Below are 25,680 nucleotides of genomic sequence, written 5' to 3'. Positions count from 1 at the left end.
TATATGAATTGCTGCTGGGTCTGGGATTGGTGAGCAATATATTGGGAGCCTCTTGGTCATTGAGGTTGCAAAGAGATCTATGGTTGGTTGGCCCCAAGTGGCCCAAAGTCTCTTGCATACATCCTTGTGGAGGGTCCATTCTGTTGGAATTACTTGCCCCTTCCGACTGAGACAATCTGCCATGACATTCAAGTTGCCTTGGATGAACCTCGTTACTAGCGATATGTTTTGACCTTTTGACTAGATGAGCAGGTCCCTTGCGATCTCGTACAACGTCAGTGAGTGGGTCCCTCCTTGCTTGGAGATGTACGCCAAAGCAGTGGTGTTGTCCGAGTTCACCTCCACCACTTTGCCTTGAAGGAGAGACCTGAAGCTTTTCAAGGCCAGATGTACTGCCAGTAGCTCCTTGCAGTTGATATGCATTGTCTTTTGACTCGAGTTCCATATTCCCGAACATTCCCGACCGTCTAATGTCGCGCCCCAGCCTACGTCCGATGCGTCCGAGAAGAGAACGTGGTTGGGAGTCTGAACAGCCAGGGGAAGACCCTCTCTTAGGCTGATACTGTCCTTCCACCAAGTCAGGCAAGACTTCACCTTCTCGGAAATGGGGATCGAGACCGCTTCTAGCGTCTTGTCCTTTTTCCAATGAAATGCTAGGTGGTATTGAAGAGGACGGAGGTGTAGTCTTCCTAATGACACAAACTGTTCCAGGGATGATAGCGTCCCTATCAGACTCATCCACTTCCTGACTGAACATTGTTCCTTCTTCAGCGTGTTCTGGATGCATAACTGGGCTTGGCTTGTTCTGGGGGCCGACGGAAAAGCCCGAAAAGCTAGACTGTGAATCTCCATACCTAAATACACGATAGTTTGGGATGGGACCAGTTGTGACTTTTCCATATTGACAAGGAGACCCAATTCCTTGGTCAGATCTAGAGTCCACTTTAGATCCTTCAGACAGCGACGACTGGAAGAAGCTCTGAGAAGCCAGTCGTCCAAATAGAGGGAGGCTCGGATGTCCGCTAAATGAAGGAATTTGGCTACATTCCTCATCAGCCTCGTAAACACAAGAGGAGCTGTGCTTAGGCCAAAGCACAGGGCTTGAAACTGGAAGACAACCTTTTCGAAAACGAATCTCAGAAAAGGTTGGGAGTCCGGGTGGATGGGGACGTGGAAGTAGGCGTCCCTTAGGTCTAAAGAGACCATCCAGTCTTCCCTTCTGACCGCTGCTAAGACTGACTTCGTGGTCTCCATGGAGAACGTCTGCTTTGTGACAAAGACATTCAGAGCACTGACGTCTAGCACCGGCCTCCACCCTCCTGTCTTCTTTGACACCAAGAAGAGTCGGTTGTAGAATCCCGGAGATTGAAGGTCCGAGACTCTGACCACTGCTCCCTTCTCTAGTAAAAGAGACACTTCCCGTTTCAAGGCTCGTCTCTTGTCTTCCTCTCTGTACCTGGGAGAGAGATCGATGGGGGACGTTGCTAGAGGGGGTTTCCGTACAAAAGGGATCTTGTACCCCTCTCTGAGCAACTTCACAGATTGCACATCTGCGCCTCTCTTTTCCCAGGTCTGCCAGAAGTTCTTGAGTCTGGCTCCCACTGCTGTCTGAAGAAGCTGGCAGTCAGACTCTGCCCTTAAAGGACTTGGTTCCTTTCTTCTTTCCTCGTTTCCCTTCGGCACGAGCACCTCCTCTGCTGGAGGCTCTGCCACGAAAGGGCGGAATAAAACGGGACGCTGGAGTGTCCATCCTTGGTCTAGCTGACAAGGTAGGCAAAGGGGTGGCTTTGCGAGCGGAGGACGCAACAAGATCGTGAGTGTCCTTCTGTATCAAAGAAGCGGCAATTTCCTTAATCAGGTCTTCTGGAAAAAGGCACTTGGAAAGAGGAGCAAACAGAAGTTTGGATCTCTGGCATGGTGTAACTCCAGCTGAAAGGAATGAGCATAGGTTTTCACGCTTCTTAAGGACTCCGGACACAAATGATGCAGCAAGCTCATTAGACCCATCACGTACAGCCTTGTCCATGCAGGACATAATGAGCAAGGAAGTCTCCTTCTCTGTCGGAGAGATCTTTCTGCTTAGAGCTCCTAGACACCAGTCTAAGAAGTTAAAAACTTCGAAGGCTCTAAAGATACCTTTTAAAAGGTGGTCCAGGTCCGAAGATGACCAACATATCTTTGAGCGTCTCATGGCAAGGCGGCGGGGAGAGTCTACAAGACTTGAGAAGTCGCCCTGGGCAGAGGCAGGAACTCCCAAGCCGAGAACTTCTCCCGTGGCATACCAGACGCTCGATCTAGAAGAGAGTCTAGCAGGGGGAAACGTAAAAGCTGTCTTCCCTAAACTCTTCTTGGACTGCAGCCATTCTCCTATCACCCGCAAAGCTCTCTTGGACGAGCGTGCGAGGACGAGTCTAGTAAAGGCAGGAGTGGTTGACGGCATGCCTAACACAAACTCTGACGGAGGAGAACGCGGAGCCACAGAAACAAACTGGTCCGGAAACATCTCTTGGAAAAGGGCCAAAACTTTCCTAAAGTCCAAAGAGGGTTGCGTAGACTTAGGCTCGTCCAGTTCTGAATGCGGTTCATCTACGTGTGCAGCAACATCATCATCAGAAAGTCCATCATCCGATAACTGATGAGGGAACGGCAACGGAGTGGGTAACGGCTGGTTAGCTGAGTCCGGTCGCACGGGTGCATGCGGACTGAGCCGGACGCAACGTCATGGAACTGCTGCCCAGTCTGTGAGCTGGCAACAACCATAGCAGCGCGGGGACGCACAGCATCTACTCCAGACTGTCTGGACTGATGTGGGTGAGCAGTGGCAACCACACTGGGTTGCGGAGGTTGACGCACCGCGTCAAAACAAAACAACTCTGACGGTTGTTGAACCTCACGAACGTCAACGGAGACCTCCGTGCGTCGCTGAACGTCAACATGCGGCTGGCAAATCACACTGGAACGCATGGGTGGCGGAACTCTCTCAACTGGTGTGCGTGAGAAGGTTACCTCAGCGTCCACAGGACGCACAACCGATCGTGTGGGCGGTTGTAGGCAAGGAGCTGCACTAGCTGGTGCGGCAGCAACCTTCTCCGCACGAAAGTCCTGCATAAGAGACGTTAGTTTAGACTGCATGTCTTGCAGTAGAGACCACTTAGGGTCTACAGGAGCAGGTGCGGCGACAGACGGTGTAACTGTCTGAAGCGGTACCGCTTTGCCTCTCTTAGGCGGTGAGCAGTCATCGGATGACGGCAGCGAGTCCGAACTGACCCAGTGGCTACAACTGGGCCGTTGGACTTGTGCGGAAGGGACCGACTTGCGCTTTAACGGTCGTGAGACCTTGGTCCAGGGTTTCTTGCGAGAAACACCTTCCGAAGACGAGGTATAAATGGGCTCTCTCGTCTTAGTTAGGCAGGGGCGATCTTGGGTAGATACGCCCGATACCACGGAGGGAACGTCTGTTCGCTGATTAAAGCCTCTCGAACCCATTTGTCGTACGACATTGCTTCTCCCCTGGACTTGGGAGCTTGCAAGAGGTCCCGGACTAGGAGGACGACAGGCACGAACAGACGAACCCTCAAGCGCAACACTATCCACAACACTATCACTCGGCACTTTATCACTTCCCACTGCACTTTTGCACTTCAGCTCCTTCACATCCGCCATGAGCTGATTACGGTCACTAGCCAGGGACTCAACTCTCTCACCCAGAGCTTGGATGGCACGCATTATATCAGCCATCGAAGGTTCCTGAGTGCCAGGAGGGGGATTAGGAGCAACCACTACAGGGGAAGGAATAGGTTGTGGGGCATGAGGAGAGGAAATATCAATAGAACGAGAGGAACTTCTCCTAACTCTATCTCTCTCTAGCCTACGTGTATACTTTATCGAATTCCGAAAGCCCAACGCACTCCTCACACCGATCTTCTAATTGACAGGTTTTATCCCGACAATTGGAACAAACAGTGTGAGGGTCGATAGAAGCCTTCGGAAGACGCCTTGAACAGTCCCTAGCATTGCACTTCCTAAATTTTGGGACTTGTGAAGGGTCAGCCATTTTGAATTGGTCAAAGGGGAATTCAAAAAACTATCAAAAAGTCATCAACAAAGAATCCGTTATCAAAAAGAGTTCAAGGAATTGTGTGAAGAGAAACCCTGCACAGCGAAAGCTCAAAACTAGAATAATGTACTTCACCAATTAGTTGTGAAAAAACTCCAGTTTAGCAACAGCGAGTAAGTACGTCTTGTCGATAGCACGACAGAGAGAAAATTGAGTCTTTGTTTACACTGAGAACTGGGTATCTGGTCGACAGATGGCGCTGTTGGGCACACCCGCAACCTGTGTAGCGATCGCTGGCGAGTTTTACCTTAGAGTTTTCTGTCGAGCAACAGAGTTGCAGCTATATAATCACTGGCTAAGTTAAATATTGAAAATTGATATGTACATCAAATAAAAATTTAAAATAATGTGTATTTTTCCTTGCTAAAAATCTGAGTCATTATGTAGGTATACTCTATTGCTGCTTTGCTACAACCAAAATTACTGAAATCCTGTGGGACTGGCAACACTGCATGGTTGACCCATGTCCCCACTTGCACTGAGTAGATGCATAGGAGCCTGCAGCTCAATCCCTACTTCAGTCATGGTTAAGACTTGCGGGGTGGCTGAGACGGGGAAATATAAATAAATGACTTGGGTGTGTATAGCTAGGAAAAATGCAAATGACTTCAAGAATTTATAGTTTGTTTCCATGGGAATACAAACCCTTGTCATTTACATGGGACTCTTCCTTAGGTGGGAGGAAGTCCCAATGTAACAAGATTAGGGCAGCTGTAGACCCTTGACCCATAATAACATAATGATTGACTTTTATAAGAGGCAAGGTCATGATGTCAGCCTCACAAAGGGGGTAAATGTAGGCCTCACAACCCAACATGTTTGAGATTTGTGTTAAACAATATCTCGATTTGAAATACATGTAGTCGTCGACTTACAACTGAGATAAGGACAGAGATGTATGTTGAACTTAAAAAGTGAAGTTTCCGTAGATTTATTAGTCTATGCTGCGTCGTGATTTGGAAATGTTCTAAGTAATATTGATCAATATCATATCATGATTTCATTTTCTTCTTTTATAGGATATAATATGCTCTATTGAAGTATTTTTTCATTCTATTTTTCAATTTCAGAAGCATTTGAACAATCCACAATTGACAAGGGCCCACTACCGTAGTGAAAAATTGCGCACATATGAATAACATACAATATGTCTATATAATTTCTTAGCTTATTCAAAATATCTTCATGATGATTATTACATCAGCACCAATACATTACAGAATATCAGTTTTCATAGTTGGTTTTTACCCATTATTACTATTTATCATATGATGATATGAATACGTTCTCTTTCTCTGTGCGTGTGTACGGGCAGTTTATTTTTAAAGCTTCATACTGTACTTAATTCCTAGCTCATTATTAAGCCTTCATATTTCATCTGTGTCTTTTTCAATTGCACAAGATTGAGAAAGTCTTTTAAGATTTTCGGTGATCAATCTATCATGAAGAAGTGTTTTAATTCTTTCATTCTACCGTCTTTCGAGTATTGTTCTCCTGTCTGATCTTTAGCTGCTGATTCTCATCTTATTTTGTTGGATAGGAACTTGTCTAATAAATTTCTTATTCCTGATCTAGATATTAATCTCTGGCACTGTTTAATTACTTTGTTATGCATGTTGCATAAGATTTTTTATAATTCTGATCTTCCTTTACATTCAGATCTTCCCGGACAGTTCCATCCTGTTTGTAATACTAGGTATGTTGTTAATTCTACTAGTCAGGCCTTCTCATTCATGAGGCTCAATAATACACAGGATTTTAGAAATTTTATTCCAGCTGTGACCAAGTTGTGGAATGATCTTCCTAAATGGGTAGGTAAATCGATCGAACTTCAAAAGTTCAAACTTGCAGCAAATGTTTTTATGTTGAACAGGCTGACGTAAGTCTTTTTATAGTCTATGTATGAAATATTTGTTTTGATGTTATTCTTTCTAAAATATTTGAATTGTTCATTATTTCTGAGATTGTTTAATTATATCCTTATTTCCTTCTTGGGCTTATAGCATCTTGCTTTTCCAACTAGAGTTGTAGCTTATTTAGTAATACATGTAATAATAATATAATTTCTTAACTTATTCAAAATATCTTCATAATGAATATTACATCAGCACCAATATGTTATATGTTATTATAGTTTTCATAGTCTGTTTACTTACAGCCATTATTATTTATCACATGAATACGTTCGTTCCATATTTTCATATAGCTAGTTTATAGCCATTATTACTTATTCCATGAATACGCATGCCAGAAAAAAGTTAAATTTATAGATCTTTGGGATGCTTTCTACCGCAAGAGAAAATTAAACAAAAGAGACAGAATACACTTTGGTGAAGAAGGCATGAGAGTAAACGGAAACCAACTTAATCTCCGCCTGTACAATTACTTAAACACAGTAGACCATGAACAAACTAGACCCTTAGAAAATCCTCCAAAAACAAGGAGGAAATTTGACAAAAAACTTGGATAATGCATAAAAGTAAAGCTATAACAGTAAATCAGGGAAACTAGCAAAGCCACAGAGGAAGAGAAAAAAGATAGAAAATTTCCTCAGAGTGGTATAATTCAATCATTAATCAGTTAGAAACAAAATGGGAAATTTCAGGGCAATGATAGCTAGTGAGGAACTAAATGTCATATGCAATACCGAGACCTGGATTCAAGAAAAAACATACGATTTTATCAGAGTATAAGAAATCCCAGGTTTCAAGCTTTTCCAGACGGATGGCCTATCAAAAAATGTAAACCCAACAGAAATTAAATTAGAAACCAAATGTGAAGTGACAGGTGCTAATATCAACACCACAGGACAATATACAGACCACCATATCAAACACAAGAACAGGACGAAGAGCTGTTTAGACAACTTGGACAAGAAGTTAACAATAAGCTAGCTGTCCTAATGGGAGACTTTAATGCAGCAGTAAACTGGGACACTATGAATTCTACATTAAACCCATAGGGACACAGGCTACTAGAATAGGTCAACACTGAATTCCTCCATCAGTGGGTCGATAAACCAACTAGGGGAAACAACATACTAGATATTGTGCTGACAACAGAAGAAAATTTAGTATCCAGTGTTTCAGTAGGCAAAAATATTGGCAAAAGTTACCACAAAATAGTTAGGTTTCAGGTAAATATTCATCTAAGAGAAAGGAATATTATAAAAAAGCTAGACTACAGATGGATTAATTGTATAAAACTGTAGGAATATACCAAGAATCTAGAATACAACAAACAGGGAACATGATACACAATGGGACTCCTATGTAGAAATACATTAAAGAAAAACGGGCTAAATGTACACAGCATAGAAAAATTTTAACAAAAGTAACATCACAACCTAAGTGGTTCAACAGAGAAATAGCCAATGCAATAAGAAATAGAGACAGGAAACATAAATCAATGGGTCCACAGCCTTCAATTCATGAAATTTCCGAGCACAAGAAATTAAGCCGAAACGTCAAACTAGTTAGAAAGGCAAAGATCAATGAAGAGAGAAGAGTGGTTTCAGCTAGTAAAGAAACCCAAAAGAATTTTTTGCATATGTAAACAGTAGATAACCAATCAAAAACAACATAAACCCATTAAGAGACTTGGAGGGTAATCTCATAAATTATTTGGAAAAAGCCGAACTGATGAATGCATATTTCACAACTGCATTCACTAAGGAAGAATCAACGACCCTCCCCATACCAGCTATCAAATATGAAGGGTAAAACCCATTAAAAAGAAGCACCTTTACAAAGGATGATGGCAAAAAGAAAATAAAAGGACTCGGTAATTCTAAGGCACCAGGTCCAGATGATATTCATCCAAGAGAGATTATAGAACTAAAAGAAGAAGTAACCCCACAATTTTACAGAATGTTCCGAAAGAAAACCTACGAAAGAAAGGCACCACAAGGCTGCAAACTTGACAATTTTCCTTCAATCTACCCGAAGGGACCAAAAGAAGAACCTGGTAATAATTACAGATCTGTGTCTAATTTCAGTGCCTTGCAATATTTTTTAATCAATGACAGTATATTCAATAAAACTTTCAAAAGGACGAGCCAGCTGAATGGAGCAAAGAATGGCTAACAAACAGAAAGCAGAGAGTTGTAATCAATGGAGAATCTTGGGTAGTGCCATAGCCTCTGTACCATGGTCTTCCACTGTCTTGGGTTAGAGATCTCTTGCGTGAGGGTACACTCGGGCACGCTATTCAATCTTATTTCTTTTCCTATTGTCTTGTTAAAGTTTTTAAAGTTAATATAGGAAATATTTATTTCAAAATTGTTAACGAGCATTACTCTTAGATTTTGAAAAAGCCTGATCTTGGTCAAGACCTGGCGGATTAGGCAGAACAGAGGAAATGCATAGATGTCCATCCCATCCCAAGAGTGTTGGAAAGCATCTTCCATTACTGCTACTGGGTCTAGGACTGGGGAACAATACACTATGAGTTTGTTGTTCAGATGTGTGGCGAACATATCTATTGTCAGGGAACCGCACTAAGACATGAGACTTTTCACCATATAAGGATCCAAAGAACCAACTGTCATCCCAAATTGGTTCAGATTGTCTGCTATCACGTTTTTTTCCCCGATGATGAACTGAGCTAAAAGATGAACAACATTCACCTGTGCCCAGAGTTGCATTCATACTGACAACTGATAGAGGAGATGGAATATCAAACCCCCATTTCTTGACCTAAGTCACTATGGTCATATTGTCACACATCATACCTAGAGACCTTTTATCATATCTGTAAAATGGAGTACAGGTAATGCTAGATATGCTGCCTTTAGTTCCAGAAGGTTTGTGAAAAGATATGTCCTCCTGGGACCATAGTACTGCGATTTGTCCTTGGCAAGAAGCATCTGTAAAGATAAAATATGTTATTTTCCTTAGTAAAATAAATTTTTGAATATACTTACCCGATGATCATATAGCTGTCAGCTCTGCTGCCCGACAGAAAAACCTACGGGCGGAATACGCCAGCGATCGCTATACAGGTGGGGGTGTACATCAACAGCGCCATCTGTCAAGTAGGTACTCAAGTACTCGATGTCAACAAAGAACCAATTTTCTCCTCTGTCCACTGGGTCTCTATTGGGGAGGATGGGTGGGTCCTTTAATTTATGATCATCGGGTAAGTATATTCAAAAATTTATTTTACTAAGGAAAATAACATTTTTCAATATTAAACTTACCCGATGATCATATAGCTGATTTACACCCAGGGGGGTGGGTAGAGACCAGCATTACATGTTGACATTATTATGAGCTAAGTATTTTGTATTTCATTTTAGCAGTTATTCAAAATAACAAACATAAAATAAATAAGTACCTGGTAAGGAAGTCGACTTGAACAATTACTCTGCCTTTTTAAGTACGTCTTCCTTACTGAGCCTCGCGATCCTCATAGGATGCTGAGCGACTCCTAGGAGCTGAAGTATGAAGGGTTGCAACCCATACTAAAGGTCCTCATCAAAACCTCTAATCTAGGCGCTTCTCAAGAAATGACTTTGACCACCCGCCAAATCAAGTAGGATGCGAAAGGCTTCTTAGCCTTCCGGACAACCCAAAAATATTAATAAAACATTTCAAGAGAAAGATTAAAAAGGTTATGGAATTAGGGAATTGTAGTGGTGGAGCCCTCACCACTACTGCACTCGTTGCTACGAATGGTCCCAGAGTGTAGCAGTTCTCGTAAAGAGACTGGACATTCTTAAGATAAAAGACGCGAACACTGATTTGCTTTTCCAATAGGTTGCGTCGAATATACTTTGCAGAGATCTATTTTGTTTAAAGGCCACGGAAGTTGCGACAGCTCTAACTTCGTGTGTCCTTACCTTCAGCTAAGCTTGGTCTTCCTCATTTAGATGGGAATGAGCTTCTCGTATTAACAGTCTGATAAAATAGGATAAAGAATTCTCTGACATAGGCAAAGATGGATTCTTAACTGAACACCATAAAGCTTCAGACGGGCCTCGTAAAGGTTTTTAAATTAGAACTTAAGAGCTCTTACAGGACATAATACTCTATCTAGTTCATTTCCAACCATACGATAAGTTTGGAATATCGAACGATATTGGTCAAGGCCGAGAAGGCAGCTCGTGTTTGGCTAGAAAACCAAGTTGTAGAACATGTAGCCGTTTCGGATGAGAATCCGATGTTCTTGCTGAAGGCATGAATCTCACTGACTCTTTTAGCTGTGGTTAAGCATATCAGGAAAAGAGCCTTAAAGGTGAGATCTTTCAGGGAGGCTGATTGAAGCGGTTCGAACCTGTCTGACATAAGGAATCTTAGAACCACGTCTAAATTCCAACCAGGTGTAACCAAACGACGCTCCTTCGTGGTCTCAAAAGACTTAAGGAGGTCTTGTAGATCTTTATGTTGGAAAGATCTAAGCCTCTGTGACGGAAGACTGATGCCAACATGCTTCTGTAACCCTTGATAGTGGGAGCTGAAAGAGATCGTTCTTTCCTCAGATATAAGAGAAAGTCAGCTATTGAGTTACAGAGGTACTGGTCGAGGATACGGATACTGACTTGCACCAGTTTCGGAAGATTTCCCACTTCGATTGGTAGATTCTAAGGGTGGATGTTCTCCTTGCTCTAGCAAACGCTCTGGTTGCCTCCTTCGAAAAGCCTCTAGCTCTCGAGAGTCTTTCGATAGTCTGAAGGCAGTCAGACGAAGAGCGTGGAGGCCTTGGTGTACCTTCTTTACGCGTGGCTGACGTAGCAGGTCCACCCTTAGGGGAAGTGTTCTGGGAACGTCTACTAGCCATCGAAGTACCTCGGTGAGTTATTCTCTCGCGGGCCAGAGGGAAGCAACTAGCGTCAACTTTGTCCCTTCGTGATAGGCGAACTTCTGCAGTACCTTGTTGACAATCTTGAACGGAGGGAATGCATATAGATCTAGATGTGACCAATCTAGTAGAAAGGCATCTATATGAACTACTGCTGGGTCCGGGATAGGTGAGCAAACTATTGGGAGCCTCTTGGTCATCGAGGTTGCGAAGAGATCTATGGTTGGCTGGCCCCAGGTGGCCCAAAGTCTCTTGCATACATCCTTGTGGAGGGTCCAATCTGTTGGAATTATTTGTCCCTTCCTACTGAGACAATCTGCTATGACATTCAAGTTGCCTTGGATGAACCTCGTTATTAGTGAAAAGTCTAGACCTGTTGACCAGGTGAGGAGGTCCCTTGCGAACTCGTACCATGTCAGAGAGTAGGTCCCTCCTTGCTTGGAGATGTACGTCAAAGCAGGGTGTTGTCCGTGTTCACCTCCACCACTTTGCCTTGAAGGAGAGACCTGAAGCTTTTCCAGGTCAGACGTACTGCCAGTAGCTTCTTGCAGTTGAAATGCATTGTCCTTTGACTCGTGTTCCATAATCCCGAGCATTCCCTACCGCCTAATGTCGCACCCCAGCCTACGTCCGATGCGTCCGAGAAGAGAACATGGTTGGGAGTCTGAACAGTCAGGGGAAGACCCTTTCAAAGGTTGATAAAGTCCTTTCACCATGTCAAACCAGACTTTATCTTTCCGGAAACCGGGATCGAGACCGCCTCTAGCGTCTTGTCCTTTTCCAGTGAAAAGCTAGATGATACAGAAGAGGACGGAGGTGTAGTCTTCCAAGTGACACAAATTGAACCACGGATGACAGTGTCCTAACCAGACTCATCCACAGCCTGACAGGGCAGCGTTCCTTCTTCAGCATCTTCTGGATGGATAGTAAGGCTGGGGGTTGATCGTCTTGTTCAGCAACGTCCTCATCAGAGGGTTCCTCATCCGAAACTGATGAGGAAACGGCAACGGAGTGGGCAACGTCTGACTCGCTGAATCCGGTCGCACTGGTGGATGCGTGACGGAGCCGGACACAATATCATGGTACTGCTGCACAGTCTGTGAACTGTCAACCATGGGGACGCGAGGAAGTACAGCGTCAACCCGAAACTGTCTAGACTGTCTGGGTTGTGCAGTCAACCCCCTACCGGGTTGCTGAGGTTGCCGCACTGCGTCACAACAAGTCACCTCTGCTGGTTGTTGAAAGTCTTCCTAGTGACACACTGAACGTCCACAACCACCTCCGAGAGTCGCTTAACGTCAACGTGCGACTGGCAACCCACACTGGGTCGCATCGGTGGAGGAACCACCTCAACTGGCGGACGCGAGTAGGATACCTCAGCGTCAACAGGGCGCACAACCAACCGGTAGGAAGGTTGTTGGCCAGAAGGTTCTTCTCCGTAAAAAGTCCTCTATCAAGGACACAAGCTTGGACTGCATGTCTTGCAGCAAAGCCCATTAGGGTCTACGGGAGCAGGTGTGGCAACAGACGGGGTTAGCGACTGAAGCGGAACCATTTACCATCCCTGGAAACCTTGTTATGCTTTAATTAAAGTCCATAGGAGGCTAAGCAGCTTAAGGCTCCTCTCCAAATGACAGAGTCCTCAAAGGAATATCAGTAGGAGGGAGAACAGCACTTTCTCATCTACAGGAACCATGTCCGAGAAAAGCTAGGTTATCTCAGTGAGGGTCTCACTGGTGCATAAGCAGCAGACCAGAAGGCAACGTTATGTAACTGCTTGACAGTCTGTGAACTGTCAAAAACTGAACTGTCAACCACAACAGGTGCGTGAGGACATACAGCACTGGTGCATTAGCAGCAGACCAGAAGGCAACGTTATGTAACTGCCTGACAGTCTGTGAGCTGTCAAAAAACTGAACTGTCAACCACAACAGGTGCGTGAGGACATACAGCACTGGTGCATTAGTAGCAGACCAGAAGGCAACGTCATGTAACTGCTTGACAGTCTGAGAGCTGGCAACAACCAAAGCGGAGTGGTGGTGCATGGTGGGGACTGCCGTGGGTTGCGGAGACTGACGCATCGCGTCAAAACACGGCAGCTTGACTCCACCTTCCCACTGCTGATGCGGTAGCTCACGCATGTCAACGGAGGGTGCCGCACGTCGGCTAACGTCAACATGCGTCTGGCAGGGTCGACTGCGCATCGGTGGTGGAGCTCTCCGCAGCCGGAGTGTGGGAGCAGGCAGCCTCAGCGTGAGCTGGGCGCACAACCGTGGCAGGTTGTAGGCTAACGGGAGCAGTGTCAACCTTCTCCGCACGAAACTCCTGCATAACCGCAGCTAACTGAGTCTGCATAGACTGCAGTAAAGACCACTTAGGGTCTACAAAAGCGGCAACAGACGGAGCTACTGTCCGTTGTGACTGAGGGTCTAAAACAGCGGGTGCGGCAACAGACGGAGTTACTGCCTGTTGCGGTACCACCTTGCCTCTCTTGGGAGGTGTGCAGTCGTCGGATGACTGCAGCGAGTCCGAACTGACCCAATGGCTACACCTGGGCCGTTGGACTTGCGCGGAAGGGACCGACTTGCACTAAAAAGCTGCGAGATGTGGTCCATGGTTTCTTACGAGAAACCTCTTCCGCAGATGAGGAATAAATGGGCTCTCTCGTCTTTGTGTGGGTGGGGCGATCTTGGGTAGATACGCCCGAAACCACGGAGGGAAAACGTCTGTTCGTTGACCAAGGCCTGACGAACCCATGAGTCGTTCGACATTACTTCTCCCCTGGGCTTGGGAGCTTGTAAGAGGTCCCGGACTAGGTGAACGACTGGCACGAACAGACGAACCCTCGGACGCAACACTGTAACACTTTGCGCATATCACTTTATCACTTTGATTTTCTGTTTTGCACTTATTTCACTGAAATCGAAACTTTTACTGATTTCTACCTGAAACACGCAATCCTATCCTTCATTAAAAGGTAGTAATTGCGAAAACAGTCGTATAATGCAACAGAAAACATATATAAAGATAAAGAATTCAGTGGCTGGGAAAGAGACTAAACATTAGATCAAATAAACTACGTTTACAATCTCTCACCGCACATAGCCTGGGAACAAGAATAAAACCCTAGAAACGTTTTACCTTCTTCCCCTACAGCGACTAGGGAGGAGAGTAAAAAAACGAGAACAACGTTACCCGCTTGAACGAAAAGTTTATTCTCCTCTCTCTCCCTCCGTCTCTATCTCTCTCTCTCTTTCTCTCTTGATTTCGCACCTGAGAGAAGAGCCCAATTATATATCGTTAAAACATGTTATTTGCTAAAGGAAAAAACTGAAAGGTTTTCCAAATAAAAAGTTCCTTTAATTTAGAATTTAAACCATTTAAGCTAAGAAAGAATGAACGAAACGCCAGAATCGGTTTACTCTTACTGCAAAGTGAAACCATGATACACTCTCTCTCTATCGTAACGATAGAGCGCATGTTGAACGTCCTGAACGTCAACAACTGCGTAGACTAAAAAACTAAACGTTAGTTCATCTTTGAAAACAGTACGAGACTAACAAAGAAATTCTTTCATAAAACATTAAAATTCAAAAAGTATTAAATTCTTTAAAGGTTAAATACGATATAACGGGCTTAAGGTTAATTAACTTTGGTTCCAAGTTAGGACCGCCTACTATCAGGAAAGGTCGCATATAAACAAACATAAAAATTTATTTTTATATGTTTATAATAAATGGAAAGTTAATCGAAGAGGCCTATAAAGGCGGAGAGATATAAAATATATAGATCTATAACGTGTTAAGCAAAATTACCAAAAACCTAAACACACTTCCGTCTAAGGGAAGGGTCGGCCATTTAAAAGTGAAAGAGAGTCCATACTCTCTTCGTCACCATAATTAAATCTATCCAAAACGAGGTCAAGTTTTGAAATGAAGATAAAACCCCTGCATAGCGAAAGCTCAAAACTGGAATAGTGTACTTCACCAAATCGTTGTGAAAACAAATCCAGTTAGTAACAGCGTATTTAGTAGGTCTTGCCAGTGGCACGACAGAGAGAAAATTGGTTCTTTGTTGACATCGAGTACTTGAGTACCTACTTGACAGATGGCGCTGTTGATGTACACCCCCACCTGTATAGCGATCGCTGGCGTATTCCGCCCGTAGGTTTTTCTGTCGGGCAGCAGAGCTGACAGCTATATGATCATCGGGTAAGTTTAATATTGAAAAATCCAAAGTTGAGATCTGTAGAGGCAATCAGGCTAACAGATTCCCTTCCTTCAGTAACTATCTATTCTCACATTTTGAGAGATTTTCACAAGAGCCAATGGGGAATCTGAGATCTACAACCATTAGCTCTTTAGTGCCCATTGGACTGAGTGAGAAAGCATCCTCCCGTAGTGTACCAGTTTCTCTGGGAAGGCAAGGTGATCCAGAACTTCTGCTGGAAGTGAGCTGGAAGAAACTTCTAGAGGAAAGGTGTTGCAATCTGTCTGTAATGTTGGGCTTTGTCTGAAGATGGAAATACTTTTGCTTGGACAATATCTAGTCTCGACTTCCGTAATTCAGCCAGACACTCAGGTCACAGCAAAATTCAAGAAGCTCTTTGTGGCAGATAAGCTGAGATCTTGACTCCGTCAGTAGAAGCCAGTCATCTTGGTATTGCAAGTCTTATTCCCATGGCATGTGCCCATGAGAAAAGTAGAGTGAACAGGCAAGTGAATATCTGTGGGGCTGTTGACAGACCGAAGAACAACAACTTGAACTTGTAAGTTCTCTATCTGAAATTAAAATGCAGGTACTTCTTTGATCTCAGATGGACTGGAATTTGGAAGTACGCATCCTGTAGATTTATAGTCAGCAGGAAATCGTTCTATCTGATTGCTTGTATGACTGTGCTGGGGGTTTCAATCTTGAACATAGTTTGAAGTACAGAGTGGTTCAAGTGGGGAAGGTCAATGACAAGTCTCCAACCTCCTGATAATTTCTCCATTAGGAAGAGGTTGCTGAAGAAACCCAGGGACCTATTGAAGACTTCCTCTACTGCTTCCTTCTCCAGCATCAGTGAAATTTCTTTCTCCAAGAGCAGATCTTTTTGGGATCCCCTAAAATACAATGATGGAATTGTCAGAGTCTGATTTAATGGAGGGCGACAACTCATGAATGGGATGCAATACCCTAAGCAAAGAACTTCTATAGCCCAGGGTTCTCCCTCAAAAGAACTGTCACCTTGTGCAGGGACATTGCAGGCATCCCCCTTCACATGGAGGACCTGCCCTCCTTAACAGGCACCTCAACGTCCTAAACTCCTGCAATTGGAAGGATGCCCATTGTGGCAAGAGGAAATTGCGGGCTCTGACTGCCTTTTATACTGCTGGTTGCTCTCTGGTTCTGGTAACAGAAAGCAAGGAGGAGCATGTTTGAATTGGGGAAAGCCTAGGCATTTTTTGAGGAGCTGAGAATCAAGATACTGCAGCTCTTCTCAGGAATGAAGTTTGGCAGGTCCTCTTACAATTCTTCAATACAACCAATACTTCTGGTAAGAAACATGTTGGATGGTCTATAATATTGGAGTTCTTTAAGTTGTGGGAATCTCTGAGTCATATGCCTTGGGAACTTAGCACTTACTGCATCTCACCTTTTAAATATGCAGTTACCCCAAATAAAGGCTCTCTGATGGAGGTCAACTCTAATGCTTTTGCCCTGATCAGGCAAGATCTTCATACTCCTTTCTCATATCACAAAACAAGGGATTTTCTGAAACTGAAATATGAGACTGCTCCTGATCGATGGTATAGCTAGGAGCAAGACTGAAAAGCAGACACAGCTGCTGCCTCTACATTCTGCAACCCTGCGGTAGAAAGGGAGGCAGGAAGATGATTCAAGTTCCCACTGGCCATGACTTGTATCATATTCACAACGTCCGGGTCAATTGGAAGTCAACTATGATGTGCCCCCGGATGCACACAAATTTGTTGTCTAAATAAAGCTGGAGGAGGAAGTTTTGTCAACCGACTAGACAGCAAGTTTTCTGCACCCCGAGATCTGTTATTAATCAATTCCAAAGTGTCTTTCACCTAGTTTGGTGAAGGGACTTAAACCTTACGGCAAGCATTTTGTGGTTTCATAAAAAAACTGTCTATCGTGCAACATCTCCCCGCTACTTGGATATGAGGAGGCTCACTTAAACTGTTAACAAGACATACAAGGCTTGTAATTTTCAGAAAATGAGATGTCTCCCCAGGTTCCGATAAGGATACCTCTATGGGAGTAACACCTGTTGCTTCCATTGTTACTTCGGTAATTAGTTCTGGGGAATCCCCAATAACAACTGGTTCCAGCATTGGGGATCTGGTTCTATGACTGGGCCCTGATGGTCCAGGCTGTTGTTTGGGAAAGACTTGAATTTTTAATCCTTCCATGAATGTCCTTCCTCTCTCCCCTCACTCCCGATACACGTGAAGGAGGTAAATGGGAGGAATGGCTGTAATTTTTATCATGAGATGATTGCTCATGTTAGTAAGATGGAGATTGGAGGAAAGGCTTAACTCCCTCTCAGGCATTGAATATTGTTCACGTGTATACCACCGAGATTCCCTATATCTGCAAGTACAGCAATATGTGGTGGAATCAGATCTGTCTCTCAAAAGGTTGCTTTTCCCGATAGGCAGAGGGGAGATACAAGAGGAAATGGAAAATACGGTTCTGCGACCATTTCCCTTTCTTGAGGGATCATTGGTTTTATTTGAAAAATAGAAAGTTCCTTCTTGTTTTAAGGATTAGACAAAAATGTGGATCTATTATTTCCTGTGATACCTGAAAAAGTGAACTGATTAACAGCAGTCGGAGAGTTTGCCTCATTCACAATCGTGCATGTTGTTGGTACTGTATTCTTAGAACGGTGGTTGCACATTGTTAGTGGCTCATTCAGCTGCCTCGTTAACTCTTTGAGCAGTCTTGTTTTGAGTCATAATAGGCTCACGGTTTTCCATATCTGTTCGGGGAAATGGACACAAGGGCCATTTGTGTATCTGAAGATGCAGAAAAATATTTGCACTAGCACTAGGCCTATACACCCAACTGTTCTGGTCTTTTTGCTCTTTGACCCCTCATGAAGAGTCTGGAAGCAATGATGTTTTTTTTTTTCCAGAGAAAACATCAATAATTTCCTTTCTAGGGGATAACTTACCATTTGGGTCCTCGGGTGTTACTAGTAAGCCCAATACACTATGGGCTCTCATTGGGAAGTAATGTAGCTCCTCAAATCATTAAAAGAGAAGATACCTGTTGTCCATACGCCAAACAGTGCAAGGATAGTGTTGGCATGTTATTAGATGGTAATGATATAAATTAACATGAAATCTGCATCATGGATGAGAAATCTTGTTCTACATTTGAGATAAAAAGCTGTTCCCCTGAGCCTAGCACATTTGTTGGTGGGGATGGTAATCTGTTGGGTTTTACAAAATCTGGAGAAATCATTGGCTCCTGTGATAAATCCTGCTCTGGTTGAGATAAAAGGGTCATAATCCCTCTTGCGAGTGTTCTCCATCTCACTAAGAACAATAGGAGATAACTTATCTATCATTTCCAGTTCTATCAAACTGGCCACCATCCTCTGTAATCAGCGTCACTGGAAATTCTGGTAACAAACAGTCAGAGAGGGAAATTCAGGGCTCATCAGAGAAGGTTTCTGCTTCTTGCGCTCCTTGGAGGAAGAAGCAGAGGGGGAAACGATCACATAGCTTTCTTTTTATGACGGCTAATGAATTTCTCCTATTAGGAAGATGACCATTCCCTACAAATCTCACAGGGTAAGAAATGGAACACCTCCTTCCTCAACATGCAGGACATAAAGGATGGGGATCTACCTCCATCTGACCACAAGGACGACCTTCAAGACCAGGGCAGGTTCTAATACATATTTGAGAAACGTTCATGATAAAGAAACTGAAAATGAAAAGGAAAAAAGCCTTGCAAGGACAGTAGTTGAGCAGACATCTGTTCAGCACAATAACCAAGAGTAGAGTGAGGATTGGGCCACTGGATCCTATGAACCTGTCCAACCGAAGTGGGCATATGGGGCAACCATACAATGTTACCAGTCTCGCAGAATTTCCTTATCTTGGTCAAAGAAATACATCAATAGTGTGTGATTCATATAAATGACAAGGGCTTTTATTTGCGTAGGAACAAAATAAATATTCTTTACCCCTATTACTTCAATTACTCCTCACTAAGCAAAAAACATTAAAAGATTACCTTCTGGGAAAATATATTCATGGTGCCTCTGAAGCATCTGTAGATGATTGTACTCTTCCGTTTTTGTGTTTTCAAACCAAGGTGCATGGAGTTAAGAATCCATGATAAAAGATGAATGGCATCCCCCTGTACTGTAAACTGAAATTTCTTCCTACTGCAAGATACAACTGCCTGTAAAAAGATAGACAATATCAGAAAAATCACAGATCTTAAAAGTAATATGACAAATTTGGAATTTGCATTTTATCTAACAATATAAACCTGCAGCTTTTTATAGGGGTATTACTTTAGGCGAAGCTGTAAGGACGAGCCATTACAATTTAGCAAGGGTTAACTAACCATTCTGTAGTTAGCGGGGGAGTTGCTTGCTACCCCTCTCACTCACACACCTGTGACTATGCTTCTCTATGCTCATAGATAGGACTTTGACGGGGGACAGGGTTGGCGGGCAAGTATGTATAAATAGCTACGGGTATCATTAGAAAAATTAGAAAAAATACAAATTGATTTCAAATTTGTCATTTGTTCTGTAACTGGAATACAAACTAATGCTATTTATAGAGGTTGACTCACCCATTAGGAGGGTGGATGTCCCTGCCAATCTGGCTTTTAGTCTTACCCAGGGTTTCCATATTGTGAATGTTAATGCACAAATAAGGAGACCCTTACACCTCACTAAACCTTGCTAAGCATGGTCTGTGGCCTACACAAACTGTGTATTGAGTTACTAGCAATGTGACTTATCAAGGTATAAGTTACTGTGAGTCTGTAGGAAATAACCAAGTTGACCAAGACATTCCCAATACAACCTCGCTTGGGTATGTGGATGCAATAGTATTGGAACAATAAAAGGATACACAAGGGAGCAATGGTTTCCTGCAGTGGTTGAGGTAAACTTGTGCAGAGGACCCAGGATGCTGGTTTCTCCAAGAGGGGGAGGATGAAGATAGGAAAAGAGTCAGAAATTCCTTTTCATTCATTCAGATTAAAACCAGGTAACCAATGCCCTCAACCATCTGCTACTTGTCCAATAAGGAGCTTGAGGTACTAAACCGACTGTTGTGCAGCCACCACAGGACAGATAGAGAACGTATCGAGGTTCCTATCATGCAGGTAGTCGGCAGTGAAAATAGTTTGACGTTTTCACACACTCGCTTGTAAAACCTGCACCAGAGTAGTTTCTTTTGAAGGCCAGGGACGTAGCTACAAACCTAACATCATACGCTCTGGGTTGACGTGTTGGAGGAGGATTGGGATTCAAAGCATGGTCAATGACCCTACAAATCCACGCAGTAAGTGTTTTTCATGATACTCCTCTTGTTTCTGCCCGTGCTGACGAAGAATGAGGGCACTCGGGGTCGGGCTGCTGCTGTTCATCTGAGGTAGCACTTCAAACATCTTACTGAGCATAGTAACAGATGATCTGGGTCGTCTGTTACGGAGCGGAGACTCGTTATCCGGAATGAGTCTAATCTAGGATCCGAAACCCCTGGATTCTGAGTCTTGGCAACAAACACAGGGATGAAGCTGAAGCTTACCTCTACCCATCCCCTTAAATGGATGATGTCATATGAGAGACCATGAAGTTCACTGACTCGTTTGGCCGAAGCTAAGACGAGTACAAACACCGTCTGTTGCCTGGCATAATAGTTTGTAGGGAGGTCTCTTTAGAGACAGAACCCGAACCACATTCCAAGGAGGTGGTCTCACTTCTGACTGAGGACAGGTAAGTTCATAACTCCATATGAGGAGGATCATTTCAGTTTAAAGGTGAGACTCAAGGCTGAGCAATAACATTTTACCGCTGAAACCGAGAAGCGCATTTCTTCTCACAAATACACGGGGAACTCTTCTATTGCTGGAATAGTGGTATCAGGTGGAGAGATACTCCTTCCATGACACCAACCACAGAAGACATTCCACTTCACCTGGTAGACTGAAGCTGATGATTTTCACAGATACTCAGACATCCTTGTCGCAATTTGTTGCAAAAATCCTCAATGAGTGAGAAGATGCTGGACAGTCTCCAGGCGTGAAGACGTAGCGAAGCTACTGCTTGGTGGAATATGTTGACATGGGGTTGTCTTTGTAGATTATGTCAAGGAGGAAGTTCTCTTGGAAGGTCCTTCAGGAGCAGCAGGTCTGGGAACCATTCTGCATGATGCCATAGCGAAGATATGAGAGTCATTGAAAGATTGCCCAATGTTCTGGCCTTATTGAGTACTCTCAGACAGAACGGTGGTAAGGCATAAACGTTGATGTTGTCCAACAGATGCTGGAACGCATCTTGTTAGAGAGCCTTGGGGTCTGGGACTGGGGAGCAGTACAGCGGGAGCTTTTAGTATGGCGAGTGGGCAATTTACGAGCAGCAGGTCTATATGTAGAGGCCTGACAAGTAGGCGAATGCTAAGCAGGCACTAAATACGGAGGCGAACGCTGGTGAGCAGGCAATTGATGAACCGTAGAGGAACCCAACGCTGATGAGAGAGCTATTCATAAGCTGTCAGTAGACTAGGCGATTTACAAGCTGTCGGTTGAACAGGCGATTCACAAGCTGTCGGCTGAGTGGGCGATTCACAAGCTGTCGGCTGAGCAGGAGATTCACGAGCAGCGGGTTGATGAGAGACAGGACAATGAACCTGAACCTGATACGCAGGTGAACGCTGAGCAGGAGTCTGACGAGACGGAGAACGCTGTACAGGAACTCAGTGAGCAGGTGAACGATGTGCAGATGATTGGCAAACAGCTGCTGGATGCTCAGAAGGAGAAATATGTCCTTAGGGAGGAAGCACATCCTCCCGAAGAGATCGCAAACAATCCCTTGTAGGCGAGGAACGATCCGAAGTTCGTTGGTGAGAAGACGAGTCCGTTGAAGCAGGCGAAGCTCAGGAACCAGAAGAGGCATGACGGGCAAGTTTCTCCAAAGAGAAAAGCTGCGGAGACGAAGATCCGAAGAGTGGTTTCTTCACATTTCCTACCATGATGACGATGTCCCAAAGCAACCGGAGGATCAGCAAGCTGATCGGCAGCAGGCCTCCAAAGAGGAGTCTCTATGAGTGCCCCTTCCCACGAACAAGAAAGGGGAACACTCGCAGTTCGTCAGGGAGAAAAGCACAGTTGACGGCGGTGGCGGCAGAAGAAGCAGAAGCAGCAGCAACAGGATCTGCTGGCAGAGCAGAAGGAGAAATCACCAATACCACCACGTCGACAAAGGTCAAAGGGTCGACTTCTAAAGTTGATGATTGTTGCAGTTCAGCAACCCGGTGAATTAACTGTAGCAGAGCCTGTAATAATGGAGAAAGAGACACGACTTCCCTCGGGGGGAAGCCAGGACTACCTCACTAGGTAAGGCAGCACCGTCTCTCGAGGACCGAGGTTGACGCTACTACTCGACGGTTCCCTGGAGGAAGCCGTTAAAGTAGGAGCTTTGAAGGAAGGTCGGAAAGCGGAAGAAGAGAACAATCCCGCTTGGCCTTCTTCTGCCAACGTCCATACCTTTCCCACTGGGAGTAGACCACTCCCGGCATTCATTATATTTATTAGAATTGTCGCAGCGGTGACCTCTACGAACTGGACAAAAGCAGTGAGGATCAGTTTCCACACTGGACATGAAGGTACCGCAGGTGCGGCCGTTCGAACCAGGGCAGGTATGCAAGGCTGGTAAATAGAAGAACTGAGCACAAACACACACATACTGAAAGGAAAAATCAAAAACAGATTAATGACAGTCCTAAATAATGGAGAGGATGAAGAGAAGCAGCAACTGTTCATCATCCCAGTCAAGAGCAAAGTTAAAAACTTCTAAAGCTTGAAGAACACTCCTTGCATTACTAAAAATTGTAAAATTACCCTCCTCTTCCAAAGCTATTTTCTCACTAGCGGTTAGTATGCCATATAGTTCGGCAGTAAATATGGAAGCTGTTAGAGGAAGTGCACCTCTACAATTAAAATCATTACTATGTACTCCAAATCCAACGCCAGCATCAGATTTGGAGCCATCAGTATATATAAAAGTCGATCCCCTATGTTCTGCAACATGTTCCATAAAAAGAGACCTGGATTCTAAGTCAGTCATATTCATCTCTACTCCAATAAAGAATTTACAAAAACATACGTCAGGTAATTTCCATGGAGGCGTTGATGATACCTTGAATGGAAGCACCTTAATTCTAATTATATCCAAATTGTTCAATAATTTTTTCACCCGAAACCCAAAAGGTTGAGGAGATTTTGGGTGCAACTCAAAGTATGTTGAGTGCCTTACAAGACTTGCAGTCTGAAAGGCTAAAGAATTCAGGAGTCTTTGCAATCTAAACCAATACCGAATAACAGAGGACATTCGGCAAAGGTCTAGTAGCAACTCCCCAGCATCAACAAGGAGAATTGTGATAGGTGAGGTTCTAAATGCTTCTGTGGACAATTTAATACCAGCATGATGTATAGAATCTAATATTTTTAACCGGCTTGGGGTGGCTGAGGAGTATATTTCGCATCCATAACTAATTTTGGAAAAAATCAAGGCCTTGTATAATTTTAAAATAGTATTGTGGTCTGCCCCCCATGATACAGATATTGCTTGACTTACGATCTATGCGACATACGACTATTAGACTTTACGACCATTTTTTCAGGTGATGACGTCACAAGTTTATCGGAAATAGGACGAATATTTCCTTGAAAATAATCTATTTTCTTGTATACATATAAACTGATTTATCTTGGTAAATTATTATTTTCTTTTATTGTTAATATTCAGTATTTATTTTCAGTTAAAAATACATTAAGAAAAGTTTTAATATCTGTCGAGTTCATGTTATGTCTGGTGACGTCACATCACCGGCGGAAAGCTTCCGGGCAATACAGTGATTTCCTTCCAATAGGCTAACGATTGATATTAGTATTTCCATTATCGAAATATTAAATAACAATACAAAGTATTTTGAGGGTCTGTATCGGTTGTCATGAGTACTACGTAGTGTAAATTTGACTGTACGCTACTTTTTTAATCTCTGATAATGGATCGATGTTTATCTAAAGAATATATACTATTAGGGCAAATATTTTCTTGAAAATAATATATTTCCTTTTACATTATAAAAATAAAATACTTTTGTTTGTTAAGTTAGTATTTTCTTTTCCTTTCTTGCGAGAAACAAAGAAAATGAATTTACATATTTTGCAAGTCATTCTTCGTAGAGATTACTGTACGTCACATGACTTGTGACGTCATGTATCTGGCGGAAGCGCACTGACAAACCGAATGATTTCCTTTCATTGTTACAGAGTAATCTTATTACAGCATTCCCATCATCGAAACACCCAGTAACGATATCAAGTGTTTTAGTGGTCTGTATCAATAGTTATAAGATTAGTACAACTTACCGTAAATTTAAGAAAAAAAGTCTGATGACGTCATATTTCTGGCGGAAGGCGAGAGGCAAATCAAGTGATTTCCTTCCGATGCGTTACTATTCCTATACAGTGAGCCCTCGCTACTTCGCGGTTCTACCATCGCGGATTCACCACTTCGCGGATTTTTTCATAACGCATGTACAGTATACAGTATACACATATCGCGGATTTTCCGGAAATTTTGAAAATACCGCGATATATGAAGACCCCAAATACGTATTTCCTTAATTCCATTAATACTGTAATTAGTAATATCTGCTCTTACTGATGGTTCATTGCATTACATATGACATATAATTCAGTACAGAAAGAAATAAAACACGAAAAGAGAATGTGATCATACGATAATTCAGTATACAGTACGTAGTAAAATTAAATCGAACATGAAATGCAAATCAGATGCAGTCATACCGTATTTGAATGGTGTAAGGCTGCTGATGGGTACTACTACAAATGTAATGGATGTGCATCTTTTCCATGAATCTTTTGTATGTATACGTACATAGTACTGCATCCAATAATATTCTTTGTTGCAAAAATCACATCTCGAATAAGCGTACATATCCTACAACAAAACAAGCGTAAAATAGCTTACGTAAAGCTGTAAACGTAGTACCTTGTATTTGAATTGGTAACTACTACGTAGCATGAAGACGGATTGTGATTGGTTCAAGTGCTGATAGATGACGAATCAGATCCCAAGTTTTGAAATCTAGCCTGTGATTGGTGTTTTGACCCCTTCTCCAACCTCCAGCATCTTTTCGCGGCCACTTTGTTCGCCGCTCTATCACCGGGTAGATGCTGCTACGTTATTGTGAACTTTAATCTGTGCTGTGCGTGACTGTTTTAAGTTGAACTTTTTGTTGAAATTTATTTAACCCCTACTGTACAATGGCTCCCAAGCGTTCTGCTTCTGCTAAGGCTGGTAGTGAGCCTAAACGCCACCTAAAAGATGATGACGATTACTGAGAAGGTGACACTTCTCGATATGTTAAAAGAAGGCAGAAGTTACGCGGCCCGCCATTTTGGAGTGAACGAATCCCCCGTTCGCTACATCAAGAAGGACGAGGCGAACATTAGAAAGACGG

General features: G+C 43.4%; 1 protein-coding gene across 2 annotated transcripts in view; it reads right to left on the bottom strand.

Annotated features, from left to right (window-relative positions):
- Positions 1–25,680, bottom strand: part of Usp39 (ubiquitin specific protease 39) — a 108,043-nt gene that overhangs the window by 36,100 nt on the left and 46,263 nt on the right. For both annotated transcript variants that reach the window (XM_068383496.1, XM_068383495.1), the window contains exon 6: positions 19,181–19,351. In XM_068383496.1, the coding sequence (XP_068239597.1) occupies positions 19,181–19,351 (171 nt within the window). The remainder of the gene's footprint in view (positions 1–19,180; positions 19,352–25,680) is intronic.

The sequence above is a fragment of the Palaemon carinicauda genome, chromosome 11, assembly GCF_036898095.1.
Source record: "Palaemon carinicauda isolate YSFRI2023 chromosome 11, ASM3689809v2, whole genome shotgun sequence".
Lineage (NCBI taxonomy): Eukaryota > Metazoa > Arthropoda > Malacostraca > Decapoda > Palaemonidae > Palaemon > Palaemon carinicauda.
Note: the sequence above shows the minus strand (reverse complement) of the source record. Positions and strands in the feature narration are given on the sequence as shown.